At 44.7% G+C, this 25,552-nt stretch overlaps 1 protein-coding gene across 1 annotated transcript; it reads left to right on the plus strand.

Moving 5' to 3' along the window:
* The first annotated feature begins 1,383 nt into the window (after positions 1-1,383).
* asb18 (ankyrin repeat and SOCS box containing 18) lies at positions 1,384-24,728 on the plus strand. The gene is made up of 7 exons (XM_033024465.1): positions 1,384-1,392; positions 4,249-4,416; positions 9,228-9,387; positions 17,650-17,917; positions 20,487-20,991; positions 22,139-22,252; positions 24,042-24,728. Exons 1-7 carry the CDS (start codon positions 1,384-1,386, stop codon positions 24,225-24,227), a joined length of 1,410 nt encoding a protein of 469 aa, XP_032880356.1. The 3' UTR covers positions 24,228-24,728.
* The last annotated feature ends 824 nt before the right edge of the window (positions 24,729-25,552 follow it).

Raw genomic sequence — 25,552 nt, forward strand, 5'->3', positions numbered from 1 at the left:
TTTTATGTGGATAAATGTGAGGTTATCCACGTTGGTATAAAAAACAGGAAGGCAGATTATTATCTAAATGGTGTCAAGTTGGGAAAAGGGGAAGTACAATGGGATCTGGGGGTCCTTGTTCATCAATCTATGAAAGTAAGCATGCAGGTACAGCAGGCAGTGAAGAAAACAAATGGCATATTGGCCTTAATAATAAGAGGAGTCGAGTATAGGAGCAAAGAGGTCCTTCTGCAGTTGTACAGGGCCCTAGTGAGACCACACCTGGAGTATTGTGTGCATTTTGGTCCCCTAATTTGAGGAAGGACATTCTTGCTATTGAGGGAGTGCAGCATAGGTTACAAGGTTAATTCCCGGGATGGCGGGATTGTCATATGCTGAGAGAATGGAGCGGCTGGGCTTGTACACTCTGGAGTTTAGAAGGATGAGAGGGAATCTTATTGAAACATATAAGATTGTTAAGGGTTTGGACACGCTAGAGGCAGGAAAAATGTTCCCGATGTTGAGGGAGTCCAGAACCAGGGGCCACAGTTTAAGAATAAGGGGTAAGCCATTTAGAACGGAGACGAGGAAACACTTTTTCTCACAGAGAGTTGTGAGTCTGTGGAATTCTCTGCCTCAGAGGGCGGTGGAGGCCGGTAGTCTGGATACTTTCAAGAGAGAGCCAGATAGGGCTCTTAAAGATAGCGGAGTCAGGGGATAGAAACATAGAAATTAGGTGCAGGAGTAGGCCATTCGGCCCTTCGAGCCTGCACCGCCATTCAATATGATCATGGCTGATCATCCAACTCAGTATCCCGTACCTGCCTTCTCTCCATACACTCTGATCCCCTTAGCCACAAGGGCCACATCTAACTCCCTCTTAAATATAGCCAATGAACTGGCCTCGACTACCCTCTGTGGCAGAGAGTTCCAGAGATTCACCACTCTCTGTGTGAAAAAAGTTCTTCTCATCTCGGTTTTAAAGGATTTCCCCCTTATCCTTAAGCTGTGACCCCTTGTCCTGGACTTCCCCAACATCGGGAGCAATCTTCCTGCATCTAGCCTGTCCAACCCCTTAAGAATTTTATAAGTTTCTATAAGATCCCCTCACAATCTCCTAAATTCTAGAGCGTATAAACTAAGTCTATCCACTTTCTTCATAAGACAGTCCTGACATCCCAGGAATCAGTCTGGTGAACCTTCTCTGCACTCCCTCTATGGCAATAATGTCCTTCCTCAGATTTGGAGACCAAAACTGTGCGCAATACTCCAGGTGTGGTCTCACCAAGACCCTGTACAACTGCAGTAGAACCTCCCTGCTCCTATAATCAAATCCTTTTGCTATGAAAGCTAACATACCATTCGCTTTCTTCACTGCCTGCTGCACCTGCATGCCTACTTTCAATGACTGGTGTACCATGACACCCAGGTCTCGCTGCATCTCCCCTTTTCCTAGTCGGCCACCATTTAGATAATAGTCTGCTTTCCTGTTTTTGCCACCAAAATGGATAACCTCACATTTATCCACATTATACTGCATCTGCCAAACATTTGCCCACTCACCCAGCCTATCCAAGTCACCTTGCAGTCTCCTAGCATCCTCCTGGGGAGAAGGCAGGAACGGGGTACTGATTGGGGATGATCAGCCATGATCACATTGAACGGTGGTGCTGGCTCAAAGGGCCGAATGGATGGTTGGGGAAATAGGGATGGAGGAAAGAGAAAGAAACTGGGTTATGGGGGTAGGGAGAGTGAAAGGAGAAGTGTGGTGGGGGCAAAGGATAGAAAAAGAGGGGTGTGGGTTACCTGAAATCAAACAGTTCAATGTTCATGACTTAATATGACTTAAAATTCCAGAGAAATTTCAGTGGCAGCATATGACAGAGTGTGCTGCAAGAGAAGGTGGCGGGAGACTGAGGAATGGACTTCCTTGGAAGTTTTTGTTGGCTGAGCAACAAAGCAAAGGGAAGATTTAAATGTGAAAAGCTCTCAGTGGTAATATTGTTGAATAAAATTAAGAAGTAGTGGGGGTGGAGTTGGTGTCACGTTTGTCTGTTATATCACCAGCCGGGAATAGCTTTCACACAAGTGCTGCTTGTCTCCTTCAGTGAGCAGAAGTCATCGGGCCAGGTATTGTGCGGATGTGTTTTGTGGACACCTGTTGAGTACTGATTGCAGTCTCATCTTTGAAGCTGTGCTCGAGTTAGCAAGCAACATCTGTGGAGAAGACTTGGGCTTTGTTCACTCTTGGGTTGACAACTCAAGTTAGATGTAGTCCTGGAGTCCTGGTGTAAGTTCTAGGAGGCAACACAAGTTCTAGCTAGCAGGTGGAGTCTCCAGGCAACAATGCTGTGCTCTCATTAGTACATTAACATATCATGTCGTATCCATGTTGGCACAGTGGTGCATAAACATAGAATATAGAACATAGAACATAGAACAGTACAGGAACAGGCCCGTGATGCCAAGCCAAACTACTAGCTGCCTGCACATTATTCATATCCCTCCATTCCCAGTATATCTATGTGCCTATCCAAATGAGAGAGAGGGAGGGAGAGGGAGAGGGAGAGGGAGAGGGAGAGGGAGAGGGAGAGGGAGAGGGAGAGGGAGGGGGAGGGGGAGGGGGAGGGGGAGGGGGAGGGGGAGGGGGAGGGGAGGGGGAGGGGGAGGGGGAGGGGGAGGGGGAGGGGAGGGGAGGGGAGGGGGAGGGGGAGGGGGAGGGGGAGGGGGAGGGGGAGGGGGAGGGGGAGGGGGAGGGGGAGGGGGAGGGAGAGGGGGAGGGAGAGGGAGAGGGAGAGGGAGAGGGAGAGGGAGAGGGAGAGGGAGAGGGAGAGGGAGAGGGAGAGGGAGAGGGAGAGGGAGAGGGAGAGGGAGAGGGAGAGGGAGAGGGAGAGGGAGAGGGAGAGGGAGAGGGAGAGGGGGTGGGTGGGGGTGGGAGAGAGGGGGTGAGGGGGGGGGGGAGGGGGGGGGGGGGGGGGGGGGGGGGGGGGGGTGGGAGGGGGAGGGGGAGAGGGGGAGAGAGAGGTTGCAGGTAGTTAGGGTGGTGAAGAATGCTTTTGTCATGCTGGCCTTCATCAGTTAGGGAATTGAGTATTGAGCTATGAGACATTATATTACAGTTGTACATGATGTTAGAGTTGCCACACTTGCAGCATTGTACTACAATCACCCTCCTACCGGAAAGATGCCACTAAGCCAAAAAGAGTGCGGAGATGATTTACGAGATTATTGACAGTACTCGAGGGTTTGAGCTTTAGGGAGAGGTTGGGAAAGTTACGACATTATTTCTTGGCATACAAGAGACAGAGGGGTGATCTTATAAAGGCATGAAAAATCACGAGGGGAATAGGTGGGGTGAATGCAGAGAGTCTGTTTCCCAGCGCAGAAAATTCAAGAAGTAGAAGCATTGGTTTAAGGCAAGAGGGAAGGGATTTAATCGGAACTCTGTGGGATTAGTAGAACTACTCCAATAGTTGATCAATGGTCAATATGGACTCGATGGACCAAAGAGCCTGTTTCATGCTGTATCTCTAAACTAAACTAAAGCAACCTGAGGGGCAATTTTTTCACACAGAGTGTGGTGGGTACATGGTAGAAGCTGTGCTGGTAGGAACTGCAGATGCTGGTTTAAACCGAAGATAGACAGCATGGAACAAGCTGTCAGATTAAGTAGTTGAGGTAGGTGCAGTAACAACATTTAAAAGACATTTGGATCAGTACATGGATTGGAAAGATTTAGAGGGATATGGGCCATGCACAGGCAAATGCAACGAGTTTGGCTGGGGCATCTTGATCTACATGGAAGAGTTGGGCTGAAAGGCCTTTTCCCATGCTGTATTACTCTCTGATTCTATGACTCTATGTCCAAAATGATTCGGAATAAAAAAGAATTAGAATTTTAACATTGAGATGTTGGGTAAACAAAGTGTGGTGGGAGTTTTGGATCATTTTAATTGGATGGAATGAAACTATAATCCAATTTCTTCTCACTTTTAAACAAAATTGGATTAATCAAGGATTAATCAAGAATTTTAACTGCAAGGCACCACAGGATTTATGATAAATCCAATGATTTAACCAAACCAAAAGAGACGATTGTCAAACATGAATGTGTTGCCGTTTCCTGTTGCCAAGTGATACCTGACCCACTGTAACCTGAGCTGCACGTTCCTAGACTTTCAGCAGCCTCTGAGCTAATCTGAGCAACTCACTGCCCCTCTCCAATGCCCAGTGAGCACGGCCATGCAGAAGATTAAAACAGAGATAAAGTTTAACCTGGTTCCCGATCACCCTGTTGCCTCGAGGTTTGTCCAGGAACTGAAGGATGCTTTGGGTCAGAAAGACTCGGAAAGAGTGAGCTTCCTCCTCCAGCAGCGGGCTCACTGTGTCAACGCCATCATCGAGCTCTCCAATGATGACTGGATGAAAGATCCATCTGTTCAGCTGGACCCTCTCGTGTTGCTCAGTCAGACATTCATACTTCATTCGAATTAGACTTTACTCTTGTTAACGGGGCACTTTTGACAACTTCCTTATCTATTAATGTAAAGAGCTCAATTTGTTTAGCTTTAACCAAACTGCAACTGCCTCTCCAAAGACTACAATGAAAAATCATTTTTAAAAATATCAATTGAACACTATGTCAGCAATAATATTGACTATGGGGAAACAACACTTTAATACATTTTGTTGCATGAATGTTTTTTTTAAGTTGTAGTTGAGTTTATTATTACATGTACCAAGGGGCAGTGAAAAGCTTTTTTGTTGCGTGCTTTCCAGTCAGCGGAAATTCTATACATGATTGCAATCAAGGCCTCCACAGTGCACAGATACTGAATAAAGGGAATAACGTTTTGTGCAACATAAAGTCCAGTAAAGTCCAATTAAAGACAGCCCAAGGGTCTCCAATGAGGTAGATGGTAGGTCAGAACCATTCTCTAGTTGGTGATAGGATGGTTCAGTTGCCTTTACATTGATTTCCCATGCAAAATTAGGCCATTGATCAATCATGTTTGCGATGCTCAGTCATCCTTTGTCACTTTGTGTCTAATGTGACTTTGAATGTGCCTTAAAATGTATGCATTGCTGAACGAGAATTTGCAAAACTTGTCTTCACCCTCAGTACACTCTTCTCACTTTCACCAAGGTAAAGATGTAGTCATGGGCACTCGAATGAGCCACAACTATGCCTGCCTATTCGTCAGTTACATCCTTGTTCCAAACATACACTGGCACCATCCCCCCAACTCTTTCTTTGCTGCTTAAGAAGGAACTTCAGTCTGAAGAAGGGTTTCAACCCGAAACGTTGCCTACTTCCTTCGCTCCATAGATGCTGCCTCACCCGCTGAGTTTCTCCAGAATTTTTGTCAACCTTCTTTCTTTGCTGCATTGACAACTGCGTCAGGGCTGCCTATTGCACCCAAGCAGAACTTGGTGATTTCATTAATTGTACCATTATCTTCTACCCTGCCCCTAAATTCACATGTTTTATCTCTGATAGCTATCTCCCCTTTCTTGATCTCTCTGTTTCCATCACAGGGGACAGACTATCAACTAACATCTACTACAAACCTACCAACTGCTTATCACCAGACACAGTTATCTGGTCTTCCTCCCACTCCTCCCCTTGTGAAGATGCTACCCTCTACTCCCAATCTCCCCGTCTCCACTGCATCTACTCCCAATAGGTGGCTTTCCACTTTAGAGCATCCCAGATGTCCTCTTTCTTTAGTAAACATGGTTTGCCTCCAGCTGTCGTAGATAGATCCTTCACTCGCACCTCCTCTGTGTCCCAAAGTTCAGCTCTCCCTCCCCCTCCCTTGGACAGAACCAGGATAGAGTTCCCCTGCTCCTCCCTTTCACCCCACCAGCCTCTGCATACAATGCATCATCCACCGACATTTCCAGCGCCTCCAACGTGATCCAGCCACTAGTCTCATATTCCCATCCCCACCCCTGTTACCATCTGCAGAGACCAACTCCTTGGTCACACATCCCCTCCCACCCTTAATTCCTCATAATGTTATCCTGGATCCTTGATTCTCCTACCTCTTCTTTGACCCGTGCTTTGAACTGGCTGGAGTCTAGCTGAGAATGTGTGGAAAGCTCACATACAGCCTGCTATTCTCAGCCTCTTACAACACTGAAGTCACGGAGCTAGAAATATATTTATGCTCAGTTGCCAAAGACTGATCAGAATGTTGGAATGGTTTACATAGGAAAAGAAACACAAACATCCGAATGAGACAAATCACCATGAAGCTAAAAGTGCTTGTGTCCCAGCACATTTTTCCAAGTCCTAATGCATGCAAGTAAGGTCAGCAAGAGATGGAGGAGGCCATAGCATTTAAACCCGGCCCTATCCTTATATACCACAATCCAGTAACTGCACCTTATAGAGGTTACTGGGAGTCAACGTTTGAGTATTTCAATGCAGGGTTCTCAACACTATATACAGTATATCCTAGTGTTATAGCCAGTACTATATCTAGTTACTATTTCTGGGTGCTATATCCCAGCATTATTTCTGGGTACTTTATCCAGATGATGTATTGTGTTCCTCTCCCTGTGTACAATATCGTGCTTGTAGAGCCTGGTACAATATCAAGGTTTTACATCCATTCTTGCATCAGTTACTGTCTCTGAGCTTTATACACTGCTGGTATATCCAGGTACCATGCCCTGCATTGCATACTTTGACTTGCAGTATCATGGTTTACCTAGAATAACTGATAATTTATTGTATATTGACGTTGTGTTTTATGTGTTTAATGTGCCTGTAAAGCTGCAGCAAGTAAACATTTCATTGTTCCAGCCCCAGTGTATAGGACAATTAAGCACTTTTGGCTCTTTAGTTTAGTAATACTACATGGAAGCAGGCCCTTCAGCATACGAGGTCCATGCCTTACATCGATAAACCATGCATGCTAATTCTGTGTTATCTCACTTTTCGATCTACTCTGCACATTAGGAGCAATTTTATAGAGGTCAATTAACCTTACATATCTGCAATCTTTAGGATGTGGGAGGAAACAGAGCACCTGGAGGAAACTCATGCAGTCACAGAGAGAACGTGCAATCTCCACACAGACAGCACCAGAGGTCAGGATCAAACCCTGGTCTCTGGAGCTCTTCAAGAGAGTTAGATTTAGCTCTTAAGGCTAAAGGAATCAATGAATATAGGGAAAAAGCAAGAACAGAGCACTGATTTTAGATGATCAGCCATGATCATATTGAATGGTGCTGGCTCGAAGGGCCGAATGGCCTACTCCTGCACCTATTTTTCTATGCTTCTATGTTTCAATGAGGCAGCACCTCTCCCAGTTGTGCCACATCAGTATCTTGACTGATACCGCAACTAATATTACACCCTGACATTGTTTTGGGGTATTATACACTGGTACTACATCGGGGGTCACCTTCTTTAGTACAATATTCTGATGATATTTACAGTTACTGTATCCAGGTGCTGCATGGGTTCCATTAACTGGCTTTTCCACCGGGTAATGTCTTCAGTTATTATTTCTGGGGATCATGCCCTGCTGCTGTTTTCGGGTCCTGTTACCCAGGTTATTGTTTTGCTGTGCTATATCCCAATGGTACATCCCGGAATGGTATCCAAAAGATGTTAAGATTAATTATAATCTCTCCAGTGCCACCCAACCATGGTTTTTTAACCCTGGAGCTTGAAATTTGTCCCACCAGTTTCCTCCAAGTCAAAAAGGCTTTTGGCACTTTGTCCTTCATCAGTTAGAGTATTGAGTATAGAAGTTGGGAGGTCATGTTGCAGTTGTTTCAAACGTTAGTGAAACTGCATTTAGAATACTGTGTTCCGTTCTGGGCAACATGTTATAGGAAAGATTTTGTCAAGCTTGAAAGGGTTCAGAAAAGATTTACAAGGATATTGCCAGGACTAGAGGGTGTGTGCTATAGGGAGACGTTGAGTAGGCTAGGTCTCTGTTCCATGGAGTGCAGGAGGATAAGGGGTGATCTTATAGAGGTGTATAAGATCATGAGAGGAATAGATGCACACTCTTTTGCCCAGAGTAGGGAAATCGAGGACCAAAGGACATAGGTTCAAGGTGAAGGGGAAAAGATTTAATAGGAATCCGAAGCGTAACTTTTTCACAAAAAAGGGTGGTGGGTGTATGGAACAAGCTGCCTGAGGAAGTAGTTGAGGCTGGGACTATCCCATCGTTTAAGAAACAGTTAGACAGGTACATAGATAGGACAGGTTTGGAGGGATATGGACCAAGCACAGGCAAGTGGGACATTGTTGGCGGTGTCAGCGAGTTGAGCCGAGGAGCCTGTTTCCGCACTGTATCACTCTGTATCTATGACTCTGTTCAGGGATCATCAGGTGCATTTTAAAATCTCTAAAACCAGACGGCATGGCTCCGATGGGAAGAGGAGCGAGATTTAAGAGGGACCTCAGGGGCAACTTTTTCCATTCAGAGGACAGTCCATAGCTGGAACAAGCTGCTGGAGGAAGTTAGAGAAGTGGATACAATTATGATTTTCAAACGACATTTGGATAGATAGAAGAAAAGGAATGGTTTAGAGGGATATGGGCCAAATGTTAGCAAATGGGACTAGCCCTGAATGCCAAGTTGGCTCAAGTTGGGACAAAGGGCATGTTTCCATACTGTATAGTTCTATGGCTTTATGACTATTCCTTGAAAAATCTAAGCTTTTAATACAGAAGCCTGGATCGTGGTCAGTTGGCTACTCTAACTCAAGCGGTGGGTACTCTGCCAATACTGACTCCAGCTTTAACCATCAAAAAGTCACCAGACAAAAGTCAAGGTTCTGAAAACTAGAATCACTGGATAGCTTTAAGAACAGCCAGTCCACAATGGACTGAACTCAAATCAGCAAGTCCCAGTCCATATTTGTGAACAGAATAATTGCCAACAAGCAGACAGAACACTTGAAAATCCACTTGATTATTGTGTGTAAGTATATGAAACAAGTCCACCACCCATCCCCAACTCTGTCAATATTGAGATTGTTACATGACAGCAGATTATTAATAGCGACACAATGGATGATAAGCTCAGAAATGCTAGGATATTTATAGCATAACAATAGCCTGTGTCCTTGTGTATATAATAGTGGGGATACAGTCAGGGTTAAAATAAACTCCAGACACTGCTCTTCAGGCAATGGACAGAGACCCTCTGCATCGGACACAGATATTCCTGCATTTTGAACAGAAGCAGCACACCATGCCTTCTCAAACTGTGAAGCGCCGTGGCCCAGAGACATTCCACCACGCCCTGGTGGTGGGAGATCTGGCGCTGATCCGAGCAATGGTCAGCGAGTATCACGAAGATGTGAACTTGCTCTTCGACATCTGCCATGATGAAATGGAGTGGCAGGCCAAACCCTTGGCAATGGGCATCTCAGGTATCCACTGCGCACGGCTTTCTTGGTGTTGGCATGCTAGTCAACCGTACGAGGGGAAAGGGGAGACGGTTGCCAGCTTTGGCACATAGGGGCATGTTGTTGGACTCGTTGATTGACCACCCATTGTGGGATTGAATGGGCAATCAGCGAGGCCAGTTTCACTGTCGGGTGCAAAGACCAGATTGGTTACGTTGTGTAGACCGTGCTGCAGGTTGCAGGAAGGATGTGGTAGCAATACAGAGTTTGCAGAAGAGATTCACCAAGATGTTGCCTGGAAGTACAAGGAGAGATTGGGCTGTCTGGGTCTATTCTCACTGGAACATAGGAGGCAGAGAGATGGCCATACTGAGGTTTATAAAATTATGAGGGGAATAGATGGAGCAGAGAGTCTGAGTTTTTTCCCAGGGTAGGTGAGTCTGAAACACAGGGTCACAGATTTAAGGAGAGGAAGATAAATGTCTGTTCCCTATGATTGTGTAATTACTGCAATCTGATGATCAGTACATGAGCTGCAATTGCTCCTCTCCCCAGGTCACTTTACTGTTGCCACCCCTGCTGTGGTCTATAAACTCTGCACCCAGGCACCTCCCTCACTGAGCTCCCCAGTGCAAGGATCAGATAGGTACTGTGAGATGTTAAAACATTCCTGTGAAAAGTCTCCTCAATTGTCTAGTAAACGTGCAGTTAAGCAGAACCAGGGGTTTGATTTAAGATTATTGTGTTTATTTTGATTGAGGCCAGCGTTTGAATACGCCTGACAGTGGAATATAAAAAGTTGGGATGTTTCAGCAAAAGTTGGCAATTAGCGTGGAGCAGATTCACATCTAAAGGCCTGCTGCTAATTAGCAACAGTAAAACCTGGCTGTATGCAATGGGGGACTTTGTTCATTTGTGGACAGTGGTTTCCATGCAAAGATCTTCTCACAGGACTGCTCATTCCCAGTGATCATGTCTGCTCATTGCAACATGGGAGTGAATAGCAAGCTGGGATTGTGCAAACTCTGGCCCCACCGCTGATCCCAGCATGGAAGCCCCGTGATGCAGTAATGCAGTGGCCCAAGTTGACCCTGCACACATGTGCAACCTCACAGATAGAATATGCATCATGTTTACCTGAGTAACAGCAAAGTATGAACACACAAAGCTTAGGGCTACTCCCTCTATGTAAAGCAGTGTTGGCTGGTGTATGTAGATGGACACCAATACTCCCTCTATGTAAAGCAGTGTTGGCTGGTGTATGTAGATGGACACCAATACTCCCTCTATGTAAAGCAGTGTTTGCTGGTGTATGTAGATGGACACCAATACTCCCTCTATGTAAAGCAGTGTTGACTGGTGTATGTAGATGGACACCAATACTCCCTCTATGTAAAGCAGTGTTGACTGGTGTATGTAGATGGACACCAATGATTTAAATAAGGTCAGTGACCCTGAATTAAAAGGTTAATGCAGGCACGTGGCTTGTTAATTTTTTCTTAATTTTACTTTAACAGCATGTGTGTAAATAATTTCACAAACTTCAAGGGTTGTCAATACTTTTCCTTATTTTAATATTTTAACTGTTAAATAGATTTGAACTGTTTCTTTTCAGGTCTTCGATAATCATAAACATTTAAAAATATTGCAAAGGCCTTTGACAGCAGTCAGATCTGGAGGTCACTTACTATGCGTGGCTGAAAATGGGTTGGTTTAGCCGTAGAGAAGCATTTTTAAACATCTTTTTGTCTGTTTGTCACTTGTTCTCAAGTAAGACCACGACTTCTAGTCGATAGTGCTGCAATGTACATCGCGGAGGCAGATTAGACCAATCTGGGTTTGAAAGTTCCTTGCACAGAGATGACAGAGTGTAAGCATGTTGTAGCATCAATGCCTCTTGATTGACAAGATTCTCTTTTCCTCTTTGCTTCCGCAACTTCCTCGTACAAGCGAGCGCTACTTTTTATATGGGTACGTGAAACAGGATGAACCAATGCTTGTCATTCTCAGTAGCTGTGTCAATGTGAAAAACTCTTCAGCCCAAGTATCCAACATTTATAGGTTATCTCTGCAGATATGAAATGCCAAAGGTAATTTCAGGCACTGGCAATGTTTTTGAAGTTCAATGTGCTTGCACTAGAGGGAGCACACAGCACGTGAAATCAGCACGAATGGAGTGGAGCAAAGATATTAGTTGCAAACAGGTTATTAAGCCATAGAGACATACAGGAGGGAAACAAACCCCTCAGCTCACTGAATTGTTGCCTATCATTAACCACTTATTTATGATAATCCCAATTTATTCTCCCCACCTTCTCATCAGCTCCCCCTCACTTCCACCTCCCACTTATCACCCCAATTCCACCACATACCTACATACTAAAGACAATTTACAACAGCCAATCAACCAAATAACATACACATTTTGGAGAAGTGAAAGGAAACCAGACAAGGTGGGGAAAACCCACACAGCGATGGGGTGAATATGTAAACTCCACAGAGACAGCACAGCACAGGTTGCTGGAGATGTGGGGAAATGGCTCTGTCAGCTGCACCACCATGCAGCTGACAGACCATGCAACTACTTCCCTCCGGCAGACGTTACAAGGCCTTCTACGCCCGAACCTCCAGACTCAGGAACAGTTTTATCCCAAGAGCTATAGCGGCTCTGAACCGGCCCTAATGAGTGCCCCCCCACCCACCCCCTTTGGACAGTCTCCCTCAGATGATCACATCAATCAATTCAGCTTGCTTATTTATGTATTGTATTTATTTACCTTTCTTGTACATCAGTGGAGCTGCATACTAAATCTCGTTGCACTGACGTGCAATGACAATAAAATATATTATTATTATTATTATGCTGCCCAAGTGGTGATGGTCAACACCTAATCCTTAATCTGGCAAAGCTACATTTATTGTAAGTGATACCCAGGGCTGTTTACCATATTCTTACATGCACTGCTGAGTCCATTTTCCAATTTGTGATCATCCTGTTTTGTCAGTGTGTTGGTTACTGTGTTTTCTATGGCATAAAGTGCCAGTGAAGTATCTTATTGGCTACACAGCATGTTGTAAACTCACAGAAATCATGGAGAAATAGTGAACGAAACAGGCCCTTCGGCCCACTGTAACCTTACTAGTCATCAACTACCTACCCATACCTATCCCATTCACCATTATTTGATCTGTAGCTCATTGTGCCTTGTTGATTCAAGGGCTCATCCTGAAGTATTGTGAGAATTGCAGCTAACACCACCTTCTCCAGCACTGTGTTCTGGATTGCAACCACCCTCTGGGTAAAAATAATATTCCTGAAATCCTCTTTAATTACTCCTTACTCATGACCTTACACTTGTGTCCTCTGATCTTAGATAGCTTTGTCATAGAGTTCAGCTTCTAACTATTGGTCTTGATTTATGATTGTCACATGTATTGATATACAGTGAACACTGGACACAGCGTAACTCAGCATCTCTGGAGGACATGGTTAGGTGAGGTTTCGGGTTGCACCCTTCTTCAGACTGAATGTGGTGGGGGGAGAGAAAGATAGAGGAGAGGAGGGGCAGGACAACAGCTGACAAGTGATAGGTAGTTAGATGGTGGGGTGGGGGGGGGGGGGGCAGGTTTGATAGACAAGTGGTTGAACAAAGGCCAGAGATAAAAAGACAAAAGGTGTGAGATAAGGATAGAAGAGGTTCCAATTGTGAAGCTAAAGGAAGAAATAGAAGTGGAATGGGAGAGGGAGAGGGAGGGGGAGAAATGGCTGCACATCCAGCAAAGAGAAGGGTGGTCACTTGTCAAGCTTTTTGCCACACTGACCTTTGTCCAACCATCTGCATGTCAAAAAAAACCCTCACCTGCATCACCAGGCTTTGTCAATCTACTACAAACCTACCAATTCATTCTGTTTCTACCCTATCTAGGTATCCCATAATTGTGTACACTGCTATCAGCTCTCCCCTCTGCTTCCTCTAGCGCAAAGAAAACAAGCCCAGCCTAACCCTCAAAATCGAAATAGTTCATAATCCTGATCCTGATGAGACCCTATTCCAGGGACAATCACTCACCAGAGAATTCCTGTTTGACTCTCGCTATATTCTTACTCATTCTATGGTTTGCATGGGCATTCATCTTTTTTTTGTTTTAATAACTCTCTTAAAAATGTGCATCCCATGCATTACATTTAGGATTTGAGTATAGGAGCAGGGATGTTCTACTGCAGTTGTACAGGGTATTGGTGAGACCGCACTTGGAGTATTGCGTACAGTTTTGGTCTCCAAATCTGAGGAAAGACATTCTTGCCATAGAGGGACTACAGAGAAGGTTCACCAGACTGATTCCTGGGATGTCAGGACTTTCATATGAAGAAAGACTGGTTAGACTCGGCTTGTACTCGCTAGAATTTAGAAGATTGAGGGGGGATCTTATAGAAACTTACAAAATTCTTGAGGGGTTGGACAGGCTAGATGCATGAAGATTGTTCCCGATGTTGGGGAAGTCCAGGACGAGGGGCCACAGTTTAAAGATAAAGGGGAAATCCTTTAGGACCAAGATGAGAAAAACATTTTTCACACAGAGAGTGGTAAATCTCTGGAAGTCTCTGCCACAGAAGGTAGTTGAGGCCAGTTCATTGGCTATATTTAAGAGGGAGTTAGATGTGGCCCTTGTGGCTAAAGGGATCAGGGGGTATGGAGAGAAGGCTGGTACAGGATACTGAGTTGGATGATCAGCCATGATCATATTGAATGGCGGTGCAGGCTCGAAGGGCCGAATGGCCTACTCCTGCACCTATTTTCTATGTTTCAATGTTTCTATGTTTATCAAACAAACTTTTACTCAATCAACAAAACTCCAAAGCAAAATATAATTTCCAACAGACTCTAATTCATGCTTAAAGTCTCTGCACATGTGCTGGGTTTTATTACCTTAGCGAGAACAAACATGTGCATGTGGAAGCTCAAGAGACTGCAGACGGCAGAATCTGGGTCAGGAACACAAAAAACTGTCAGTTGAAAGAATGGACCCGCCGGAAGGCAAAGATAATTCCCTTCTGTGGGACAATGAGGCCCGGAGCTGCGGGAGATAGAGAGAAAGGACCAGAACATACTGGTGCTTGACGGAGAGGGTCGCAAGTAGGATGCAGAGGGAAAATCTTTGGGAGAAACAAGGAATGGACTGTAGGTAAATGAGATCCTGGCTGGGAATAAACTGGGATGCCTGGATATGGAGCTGGAAGCCACATGAGACAGGATGGTGGCAAAGTGTCCAGGAAAGAAATGTGGCTGTGGTAGACAAGGGCTCAGGAAGGTCACGTGGCTGTGGTAGTGATTTTGTGTGAGTGTGGTCGAAGCACGGGAGAGTGGGAGAGAGGAGCAGTGTGGGAGGGTCTCCTGTATTTGCATATTTAGTACAAATTAGTAAAACATCCAAAACATCCATCACCCCATGAGGTGATCATTAGGATGGCCACCCAACATATTGGCTAAAGTGGAGAATGTTTACGGATGGTGATTAAGGAAAGGAGAGAAGACAAGAGATGGGCTGCTTCAGGAAGGATGTTCCAGTTTAAGTCCAGGGCAGCTATAAACTCCCTCTAATGGTGGCATGATTCCCATTTGCATCAATCAACAGGCCAGAATTGAAGAAGTGCAGAGATGTTGAAGAGCTGCAAGGTGATAAGTGATTAAATGAGGGAAGGTTGTAGAGAGGGGAACTGTTGTACCACCGTGACTTGCTGGTATACCAGATAATATGCATTGTTTCCATTGTCCAATGTAAAAATATATCTTCTTTCCACAATTCATACCACAATATTTTACAGCAAGGAGCTATTGTCGTGTTAAATTACGCCATAATTAATTTACTTAAAATTAGCAAGTGCCCTAGGGCTCCACATCATAATAATTAAAAAGTGTTCTTGATATAATGAGCTGGAGGCTTATTTGAAGCAGACATTTACACTAATCTGGGTGTATTTAATTACATTAGTGCTCACTCTCCCATCTATATCAGCAGATCCTTCCATTCAGAAACCTTGCCGTTGAGCAGGAGAGCAGTCTGATTTTATAGGGAAATGCCAGCCATAGAAGCATATACATTACCATAGAGCAGGAAAAGTGTTTAAATGTCCAGCAATTACTGTTTCACACACAATAGATGGTGACTCCCCAATCCCACCAGGGGACCGAACCCCTCTCCAAGGAATTGAGGCGAAGGTAGGGGTGAGTGGAATTGAAGACTTTGAAAACAAGATTGGAAGACTTATTTTGCTCAGTATATTTAGCTTTATGGGACCAAACACAGGAGGTGGAGTTAAGATGCAAGCCAGTGTTGGGAGAGAAACCGAATTTCCAATCCCTGTTGCTCTATGCACATTCGGTTGGGCAGCTACTAGGCACTGAGTTGCAGAGGTCTGAGATAATTCTCCTTTCTGTGCTAAGTAGGATAGGACTAGCGGGCAGCAGCAGCAGTGAGAGGTTGGGCAGGCTAGGATTGTATTCCTCGTAGCGCAGGAGACTGAGGAGTGATCTTATAAAAGTGTCCAAAATCATGAGGGGAATAAATAGGGTGAATTCACAGTATTTTTCTCAGGGTATGCGGATCAAGAATAAGAGGGCATAGGTTTAAGGTGAGCGATGAAAGATTTAATAGGAACCTGAGTGGCATTTTTTTCACACCGTGGATGGTATGCATATAGAACAAGCTGCAAGAGGAAGGAGTTGAGGCAGATTCAATCAAAACATTTAAAAGGAGAATAGATAGGGTGAATGTCGAGAGTATCTTACTTAGGGTAGGGGAATCAACAACAAGAGATTTGTTGAAGGTGAGAGGAACAAGATTTAAAACAATCCTGAGGGGCAACCTTTTCACTCGGAGAATGGTGGGTATATAGAACGAGCTGTCAGAGGAGGCAGATGAGGATGGTGCTATAGTACCATTTTAGTTTTGTTTAGTTTAGTTTAGAGATACAGTGCGGAAACAGGTCCTTCATCCCACCAAGTGAGTGCCGACCAGCGATCCATGCACACTAACACTATCCCACACACACTGGGGACAATTTACATTTATACCAAGCCAATTAGCCTACAAACCTCTACATCTTTGGAGTGTGGGAGGAAACCAGAGCTTCACGGAGAAAACCCATGCAGGTCACAGGGAGAACATACAAACTCCATACAGACAGCACCCGTAGTCAGGATCGAACCCGGGACTCTGGTGCTGTAAGGCTGCAACGTTACCGTGCTGCACTCTTGGGTAGGTGCATGGATAAGAAATGTTTAGAGGGATATGGGTCAAACGTGGGCAAGTGGGACTAGCTTAGATGGGGCATCTTGTTCAGCATGGATGAGTGGGCCAAAGGGCCAGTGTCCGTACTGTATGACTATGTCTCCATCTAAACATATCCCATTTACCAGCTCTTGGTCCAAATGGAAAGGAGATGAGGTCAAAGGAGCTTCACATCCAGAGAATGATCTGAACCAGTCATGATGACCTGAATTGATTAATCCAGCAGTTTACATAGAAACATAGAAAATAGGTGCAGGAGTAGGCCATTCGGCCCTTCGAGCCAACATCACCATTCAATGTGATCATGGCTGATCTTCCAAAATTAGTACCCCGTTCCTGTTTTTTCCCCATATCCCTTCAGATTCCATTAGCCGTAAGAGCTAAATCTAACTCTCTCTTGAAAACATCCATTTGAACTGGCCTCCATTTACATGGAAGCCTGGTTTTTAGTAATGAGATATGAGGATTGCTCGTAAGACCAGGTATTGGTGAGCCACCTTCATGAACTGCTGCAGTCCTTCTGGTGTAGATGCTGTTATAGGGAAGACTTTTCCAGGATTTAGACAGGTAATGATGATGGAACAGTGATACAGTTGATCCTTAAGTTCAGAAACTTTATGACTTGGAGATGAACTTAGATAAATCAATGTGACTGTACATTTAGACAGGTCTATAGATAATAAGGATTTAGAGGGATATAGGCCAAATGCAGGCAAATGCCACATTAGTCAGCATGGACAAGTTTTCCCAAGTGCCTGCTTCCGTGCTGTATAATTCAGTGACTCGAAGACTCTATCAAAGAGAGAACCGCAACATATGCCATAGTGAACAGAACTGGAGAAATCCCAACCCTTGCTTTATGGAAGGACAGAGATGGTGTAATGTAGAGTTGGTACTGGTATTAGTTTGTTATTGCACTTGTACCGAGACACAATGAAAGCTTTGTGGGTCCTGACGCAGTGACACTGACAGTCCTGCTCTTTCCTTACACCACAGGACTCTGGTCTCTGGAGTACAAACGAGAGCTGAGCAGCCCCCTGTGCATCGCGGCCAGTCATGGCTACACCAACTGCCTGCAGTACCTGCTCCAGTGCGGGGCCAAGCCCAATCTGATTCCAGGAAACAGGAGTGCCCTGCACACAGCCTGCACCAATGGCCACACCGACTGCGCAGAACTGCTGCTGAAGTACGGCGCCAACCCTAGGCTGCTGACCGAGGAGGGAATGACCAGCCTGCACCTCTGCAACACCCACCCTACCTATCGGTGAGTGCTCTCAGGCAGGGCTCAGGACAACGGCAACTTGCAATGTGGCGACACAAAATGGCTCAACCGGACACGGACTTGTACTCACGTGGTAACTTTCACAAGCCCAGATGCCCAGAGATGCCTTTTTTCTTGGGATACTCTTGAAATGTAGCTACTATCATAAAAAGGGAAAGGCAGCTACTACTAATTGTGCCTCCTGGATCCCACATAGAAACATAAAAAAAGAAGGAATACACCATTCAGCCCTTCGAACCTGCTACATCACCCATTGTGGCTGCTCCTCTGCCTCAATATCATATTCCCACACTCTCCATGGCCCTTGATGCCTTCTGCATCTGGACGTTTACCTCTCTCCTTCTTAAATGTATTCAGTGACTTTCCAGTCCCCTGAAGTAGAGAATTCATTGGGTCCCCGTTCCTTGTCTTCATTCCCTGAGTGCAGGCAAGTGTCCTCATCTGTCCTACACCTCTTGCCCTGTAGGTGGAGACTGTGACATTTGATTGAGGATAAATCATCCCAAGGGAAAGGCTACACTGCCACCAGCCTGTTGTGCGGTGTCAGAATTCTGTAGGTATCAATGGGATCCCCATCCGTTCCTCCAAACACCAGTGAATGGACACGTTATTAATCAACCTGTCTTCATAAGGCAGACCTGCCTTCCCAGGAATCAGAGATGAAAAGCTGTTCTTGCTCCTGCACTCAGATCCTCTTGCAATTAAGTCCAATTGCTTACTGCACCTGCAAGCTTGCTTTCAATGACTGGGTTTACAAGATTATCTAAGTCTCTGTAAATCAATATTTCCCAATATGTCCCCAACACAGTTTTTTCAGTTTTTCCAATGAAAGCAGATATCTACGCATGCAGCTACATTGCAGAGCTGTGATTCTGCCCAACTCAATTCATCACAGTCACTTTGCAGCCTGTTCATCCTCTTAATTGCACAGTTTATAGTCATCAACAAACTTTCACTCAATCATATTCTATTTCCTCATCTAAATCATTGATATTATGAGTATCAGAGACACACACACACACTGATCTCTGTGGTATCCTACTAGCTCCACCCAGATAATAACCATTTTATCCAACTGTGCGTTTCCAGTCTGCCCATCAGTCCAATTTTCAGTCCATTCCAACACATGGCTTTCTATGCCATGCACATTAATGTTGGACACTAATATTTGGGACTTTATTAAAGGTTTTCTGAAAATCAACATTCACCACAGGTTTTCCCTTTTATATTAGACTGGTTACAATCTGAAAATAAACTTCTGTAAGTTTGTCAAACATGATTTCCCATCCAGAAATCCATACTGACTTTATTCAATCCCATTGACATTTTCTGATGTCCCGTTATATCATCCTTTACAATAGCCTCCAGCATTTTACCCACTGCTGATGGTACGTTCACTTGTCCTTCTTCCTCTCTCCCTTGTTTTCAAACAGTGGGGTTATAGTTCCTCTCTCCATTCTGCGGAAGTTATTCTGTAATCCATGAAGTTCTGGAAACAGATAACCGTCCAAGAATGCGTCCAAGAAGGGAGAATGAGGGGTGAGCTTACAGTGACTATGACAGGTAGATGTCAAAACATCTCCACAAGTGGAAGAATGTCAGGGGACATAGTTAGTAGATTAGCGGACAAACATTTAAAACTGGGATGGTGTGGAACATTTCGGAGGGGATGGTGAATATCCAGGATCCTTGCCCCAGAGGGTGTGGATTCAGGAACAGTGGGGTAGTTAAAGAGAAAGTAGACCATTTATTGGAAGATTAAGGAATTGAGGGAAACTGGCACAGACGTGATGTCGAGTCCTGGGTCACCTCAGCTAATGGTCATGATGGAAGGACCGGCCGAGTGTCCTACTCCTGCTCCTGTTTTCTGTTATTTTCTTGTGTTCTCCTGGATGCAAATTGCAGGCCCCGGGAGATTTATCAGCTCTCTCAGCCGAAGTGGGGAAAATTTAACACATTGTGTCCAATCTTAGATGCAGAAAAGAATTCCTTCATGGAGAACATGTGACTACATAAATCCTTTCTCATTTGGAACCAAATGCCCCGGGGGAAGAGATTTGGCTAAGGCACGAGATGGAAAAAGGTTTTTATCGCACCATAGCAGTCAAGTCTCAGGGTGAAAACAATGTTTTAGCCTCCATCTGTCTGGATAGCAATGGGAGCTAATGGCTAGTATTGACACTTGGGAACCATCATTATGTAGTGAACTTAATAAAATGTCCGAGCGCGTTTTACAGAGAGACATGTGCATGAGATTTGACACTGACCACAAATGAGATGGAAGAAAAAGTACAATTAAATCTAAAATTTGAGTCAGAGATTAGCAGAGGAAATTACAGGGATTACTAATGATTGAAAAGGAAGACAATACCTGAATTCAGTCTAAAGACGGGTCCCAACCCAAAACATCACCTATCCATTTTTTCCAGGGATGCTGCCTGACCTGCTCAGTTAGTCCAGAACCTTGTGTGCTTTTTTTTGTAAACCAGCATCTGCAGTTCCTTGATTTTACAAAATGATAATGCTTTCCCGCTTTCCTTCGCTTGCTTAGGTGTGCAAAATTACTCCTGACGTTCCGTGCAGATGTCAACCAGTTGACCGAAGGGGACCGTGAGACCCCTTTGCATGTGGCAGCCAAGCATGGCCTTCACAATCATGCCCACCTCTATCTAAGATACGGGGCCACTGTGGATGCAATGAATGTCGACTGGGTTTCTCCACTGAGCAGCGCCTGTGCCAGCGCGGTGGAAGCAGAGAAACAGAATGACTATCTCCAAGTGTGCAAGATCCTCATTGCATACGGTGCCAGCATGAACTCCGTGGACAATGAGAATAGGACCCCACTGCACAAGGCCTCCAGAAACGCCAGCCTCCAGCTGGTCCAGATGCTGCTGAAGAATGGAGCAGATGCAAACCCCATCGACTACAACGGGTCCTCACCCTTAGCCAATGCAATACAGACTGCGCCTTTTAAGGAAGAGCTTGATCCCCATTGCACCGTACAAGCCTTACTCAATCACGGATCCCACAGGGTGTGGCCAGCGGCCTTTCTGAAGGTAACATTAATGCCAGTGCGCCAGAGGCAGAATTGTATCTACTCTGAGATATAGAGTCTTAGAGTGATTCAGCTCGGAAACAATCTCTTCAGCCCATGTACCCATGCCAAGCAGCAACCACCCATTTACATAAATGCTACATTAATCCCATTCTTCCCACATTCTTATCAACTCCCCCCAGTTTTTACCACCCCCACAGCAATTCGTAGCATCCCAGATACCTGCTGGAACATCTTGCGGTGTGGGACAAACCCGCACCCAGAGGAAACCCACTCTATTCACACAGGGAATGTGTAAGCGCCACAAAGTTAGGATCGAACCCGAACTCTGGGGCAGTGGCTTCTGTGCAGCCCACCGATAGGCAAAGAACATTCTAAACCAACATCCCCTTAACTAGCAACTTCTCAACAACTCACATAACCATTAATGTGATAAAACATCTCAAGGTGGTCACTGGGGAAACTGGCAAACAGATTATATAGCCAGACAGGTGACAAAAGAGGTATAGAGGGCCTGACTGCAAAATTTCCAATGCACCATAATTCCGATAATCACTGGCTGGTTTACTAGACTATTAGATGTAATTCTTAATGTAATTGGACATTGCATGGGCTTGTAATAAATCTTCAATTGAACCCAGTAAATTTAAAGGGAGCACAGAGAAAGGGGTCCTGGTAAATTTAGAGGGAGAATGGGGACATGGTGAGTGGAAAGGGAATGAAGGGGAACGGGAGCCGAGCAAATTAGAAAGATGAACAGTGAGCCAGATGCAAAAATGTTGGGATTTCCAAAGAGTAGGAGAGCTGGATATAGGAGTTTTCTTGATTCCACTGTTTGCAAGGCACATGACCAAATAATGAATCTGAACCACCAGCCATCTGGCTCAAAGTCTGCCAAGGGTCCGTGAGGACAACAGCAGGCACAGCAGAACCACATACCATGGTCAAAGAGTTGATCAATCCTCTGCCTCCTTCCACAAGGAAATGAATTATGAATGGTGCCCATGGGAACCATATCCGTGTGGAAGGAAGAAAGAGATACCTCCCTGGCAAAATGCAACCCTTGTAGTCGCACACGTCAACAGAGGTTTGAAGAACAGCATCTGAGCTCGTTGGTTAATTATCACAAGAGATTGTTTCATTTCCAGGTGTTGAAATGTTGTGCTGCTTCTCCCAAGACCGTCGAAGTCTTGTTTAACTCCTATCAACACATTCAGGTCACAGAGGAGTGGATAGAAGCTATACCTGACGAAATATTTCAGGTATACAGTCCTGGTAAAAAAGCACAGAACATTTCAGTGCAAAACAGGGAAATCATCTCTTTATGTTTGAGTCAAGAGTCTACAAGAATTGTACACGTACAAAGCAATGTTAATCCATAACATTACTTAGAATATACTACACCAAATGGCTCTCTCAACTTTAGTTAAGGCAGTTTATGTTATAAACTAGCCCTCACACTCACACACACACACACACACACACACACACTTTATATCACCCAACTTCATTTGAACTTTATATATCCACCCAATTTTCCCTTAAATCTATTGAGACAATTCGCTTCAGCCAGTGTTTGTGAACATCAATCTTGCATCTCATCACTGTCAGGGTAAAGAGGTTTCTACTGATTACAGTAATGGATTAATTAGGGAGTACCTTATAGTTAAAACCATTAGTTTCCGATTACTTTACAAGTGGAAACATCTCTATGTTTAACCTCATATCAAGCCCTTTGTACTGTTATGGGTCTTTGTCAGGTCTCTTTGGAATATCTTTAATAGTTATAACACTCTTATACTTCATACCACAACTGATAAAAGTAAGCACCAGTGTGCTGCCACTTTCATGGATTCTTGCAATTGACAAGAACCCTGTTGCAGTGAGTCATTTAGAGTCATAGAGTGATACAGTGTGGAAACAGGCCCTTCAGCCCAACTCGCCCACACCGGCCAACAATGTCTCAGCTATCCTAGTCCCACTTGCCTGTGCTTGGTCCATAACCCTCCAAACCTGTCCTACCCATGTACCTGTCCAACTTTTTCTTAAACAATGGGATAGTCCCAGCCTCAACTACCACCTCTGGCAGCTGGTTCTATACATCCACCACCCTCTGTGTGAAAAAGTTACCCCTCGGATTTCCATTAAATCTTTTCCCCTTCACCTTGAACCTACTGTATGCCCTCTGGTCCTTGATTCCCCAACTCTGGGTAAAAGACTCTGTGCATCTACCTGATCAATTCCTGTCATGATTTTGTACACTATAAGATCTCCCTTCATCCTCCTACGCTCCATGGAATAGAGACCCAGCCTACTTAACCTACACCCTCTAGTCCTGGCAACATCCTCATAAATCTTTTCTGAACCCTTTCAAGCTTGACAATATCTTTCCTATAACATTGTGCCCAGAACTGAACACAATATTCTAAATGCGGTCTCACCAACGTCTTACACAACTGCAACATGACCTCCCAACTTCTATACTCAATACTCTAACTGATGAAAGCCTTTTTGACCACCTTATCTACCTGTGACTCGACCTTCAAGGAACCATGATCTTGTACTCCTAGATCCATCTGCTCTCCAACACTACCTAGAGGCCTACCATTTACTGTATAGATCCTGCCCGTGTTCAACATCCTAAAATGCACCACCTCACACTTCTCTGTATTAAATTCCATCAACCATTCCTCTGCCCACCTGGCCAATCAATCCAGATCCTGCTGCAATCGTTCACAACCATCTTCACTGTCTGCAAAACCACTAACTTTTGTATCATCAGCAAACTTGCTAATCTTGCCCTGTATTTCCTCATCCAAATCATTGGTGACAAACTGGTAATGGGCTCAGCACAGAATCCTGTGGCACACCACTAGTCACAGGCTCCAGTCCGAGAAGCATTGCCTTTTTGTTGGCCTTTTGGTTATTGAATTCTAACATCACAATCTGAACTGTAGCTAAGTCTGGTTTGCAAGAAACTGATGGATCAAGACATTCTTACAGTGTATGCTGATCTATAAAACTAAGCATGAACTTTCCTCTGTCCCCTAGATGCATCGGCCATTCTACGAGTCCCTCTTTGCTTTAACTTCTGCTCCACGCTCCTTGCAACACCTGTGCCGCTCTGCTGTCCGGAAGCTGTTTGGAAACCAATGCTCCACTCTCATTTCCCGGCTATCGATCCCAAAATGTCTGCATGGATACCTACTCCTGGAGCCAGAAGGTGTGATATATTAATCCCTTGCTCACATTCTCTCATCTTCCCATTCCCTGAAAAACAAATATTGCATGAAGTTTAAAGACCTTGTGGAATCTGCAACCCTGTACAATTATTTCATCAGATAAGACTTGCGGTGTCTGGACCTTGAAGATTATGGGGTGCTCATATATAAGAGTGTCCAGTGATAATAGGAAAAGTGTTGATGGAAAGCAATTATTTCCTCCAGTGGCTGAATTCAGAAATTAAACTTTGGGACAAATATGTGTGTGTGAGAGGTATCTCCTAAGTTCTGCCTCGTATCTGGCATAGGATGTTCGCTCTGCTCACTTGCCGGAAAGGGGCTAGCTTTGTGTCACTTTAACAAACATGATTGAACTGCGTTAAACAACAGTGAAGTAGATGGGAATCTAAGTAGTGAATGGATTGTATGCAATATGCGCATCTTTCTGTAATCACGCATGTGCGTTATGATCAATCAAGACATCAGTATTAAAAGTAATTTCTAAGCGTGTACTTTTCCAGAGGAGGTAGTTGAGGCTGGGACCACCACAACGTTTAAGAAACAGTTAGACAGGTACATGGATAGGACAGGTTTGGAGGGATATGGACCAAGCGCAGGCAGGTGCGACTAGTGTAGCTGGGACATGTTGGCCGGTGTGGGCACGTTGGGCCGAAGGGCCTGTTTCCACACTGCACTGACGCCAAGGACTTCCAAAGATCGAACTACACATCTCTAGAAATGTGGAACATTGTATTGTGTGATTGCAAATACCGTAAGATTTTAACGTGTTTTGGACGAATCATATGTTGCCTCCTTGTTTCTGAGTTCCGCTGATGCTTTCATCGTTGCCCTGAACATGAGGGATTGCTCTCTTCCCAATTGCCATCGTGTTGCTCGTTCAGTTGCCTCGGTGCTGAGCGTTCGGCAGGGGGCGATAGTGCCACAGGATTAATACTCAATGCCCGATGACCATGACCATTGGCAGGTATCCTGAGGGAGAGCTCCACCGTCAGTGGGACTCGCCCAACAGCGCCAGAGTAATCCACAGCATTAAAAAAAAAACACCTTTGTTACCTTTCTGCAAGAAATGGAGAGTGCTTTCATTCTTGTCACAGTGCAATGATCTGACCAGATTCCTTGGAGCATGGCAGAGATTGTCACTGTACATGCTACCAGAGACAGAGACTAAGACTTTTGCCTCCATCACAGTGAGGAGGTGCTTGGTGAACTCACTGTGGTGGATGTTAATTTGTGTTTATTGTATGTTTTGTTATTTATTGTTACTGTGTATGACTGCAGGCAACGTAACGAAAGGTCTGAATGACAATAAAGGAATCAAAT

This window comes from Amblyraja radiata, chromosome 7 (genome assembly GCF_010909765.2).
Source record: "Amblyraja radiata isolate CabotCenter1 chromosome 7, sAmbRad1.1.pri, whole genome shotgun sequence".
Taxonomy (NCBI): Eukaryota; Metazoa; Chordata; class Chondrichthyes; order Rajiformes; family Rajidae; genus Amblyraja; species Amblyraja radiata.

What these genes read in the sequence shown, in the direction of transcription:
- asb18 (XM_033024465.1), top strand. An exon ending in GGCCAGCGGCCTTTCTGAAG is followed by an intron (nt 20,992 to 22,138) that starts GTAACATTAATG and finishes TTTCATTTCCAG; the next exon opens with GTGTTGAAATGTTGTGCTGC. An exon ending in TACCTGACGAAATATTTCAG is followed by an intron (nt 22,253 to 24,041) that starts GTATACAGTCCT and finishes TCTGTCCCCTAG; the next exon opens with ATGCATCGGCCATTCTACGA.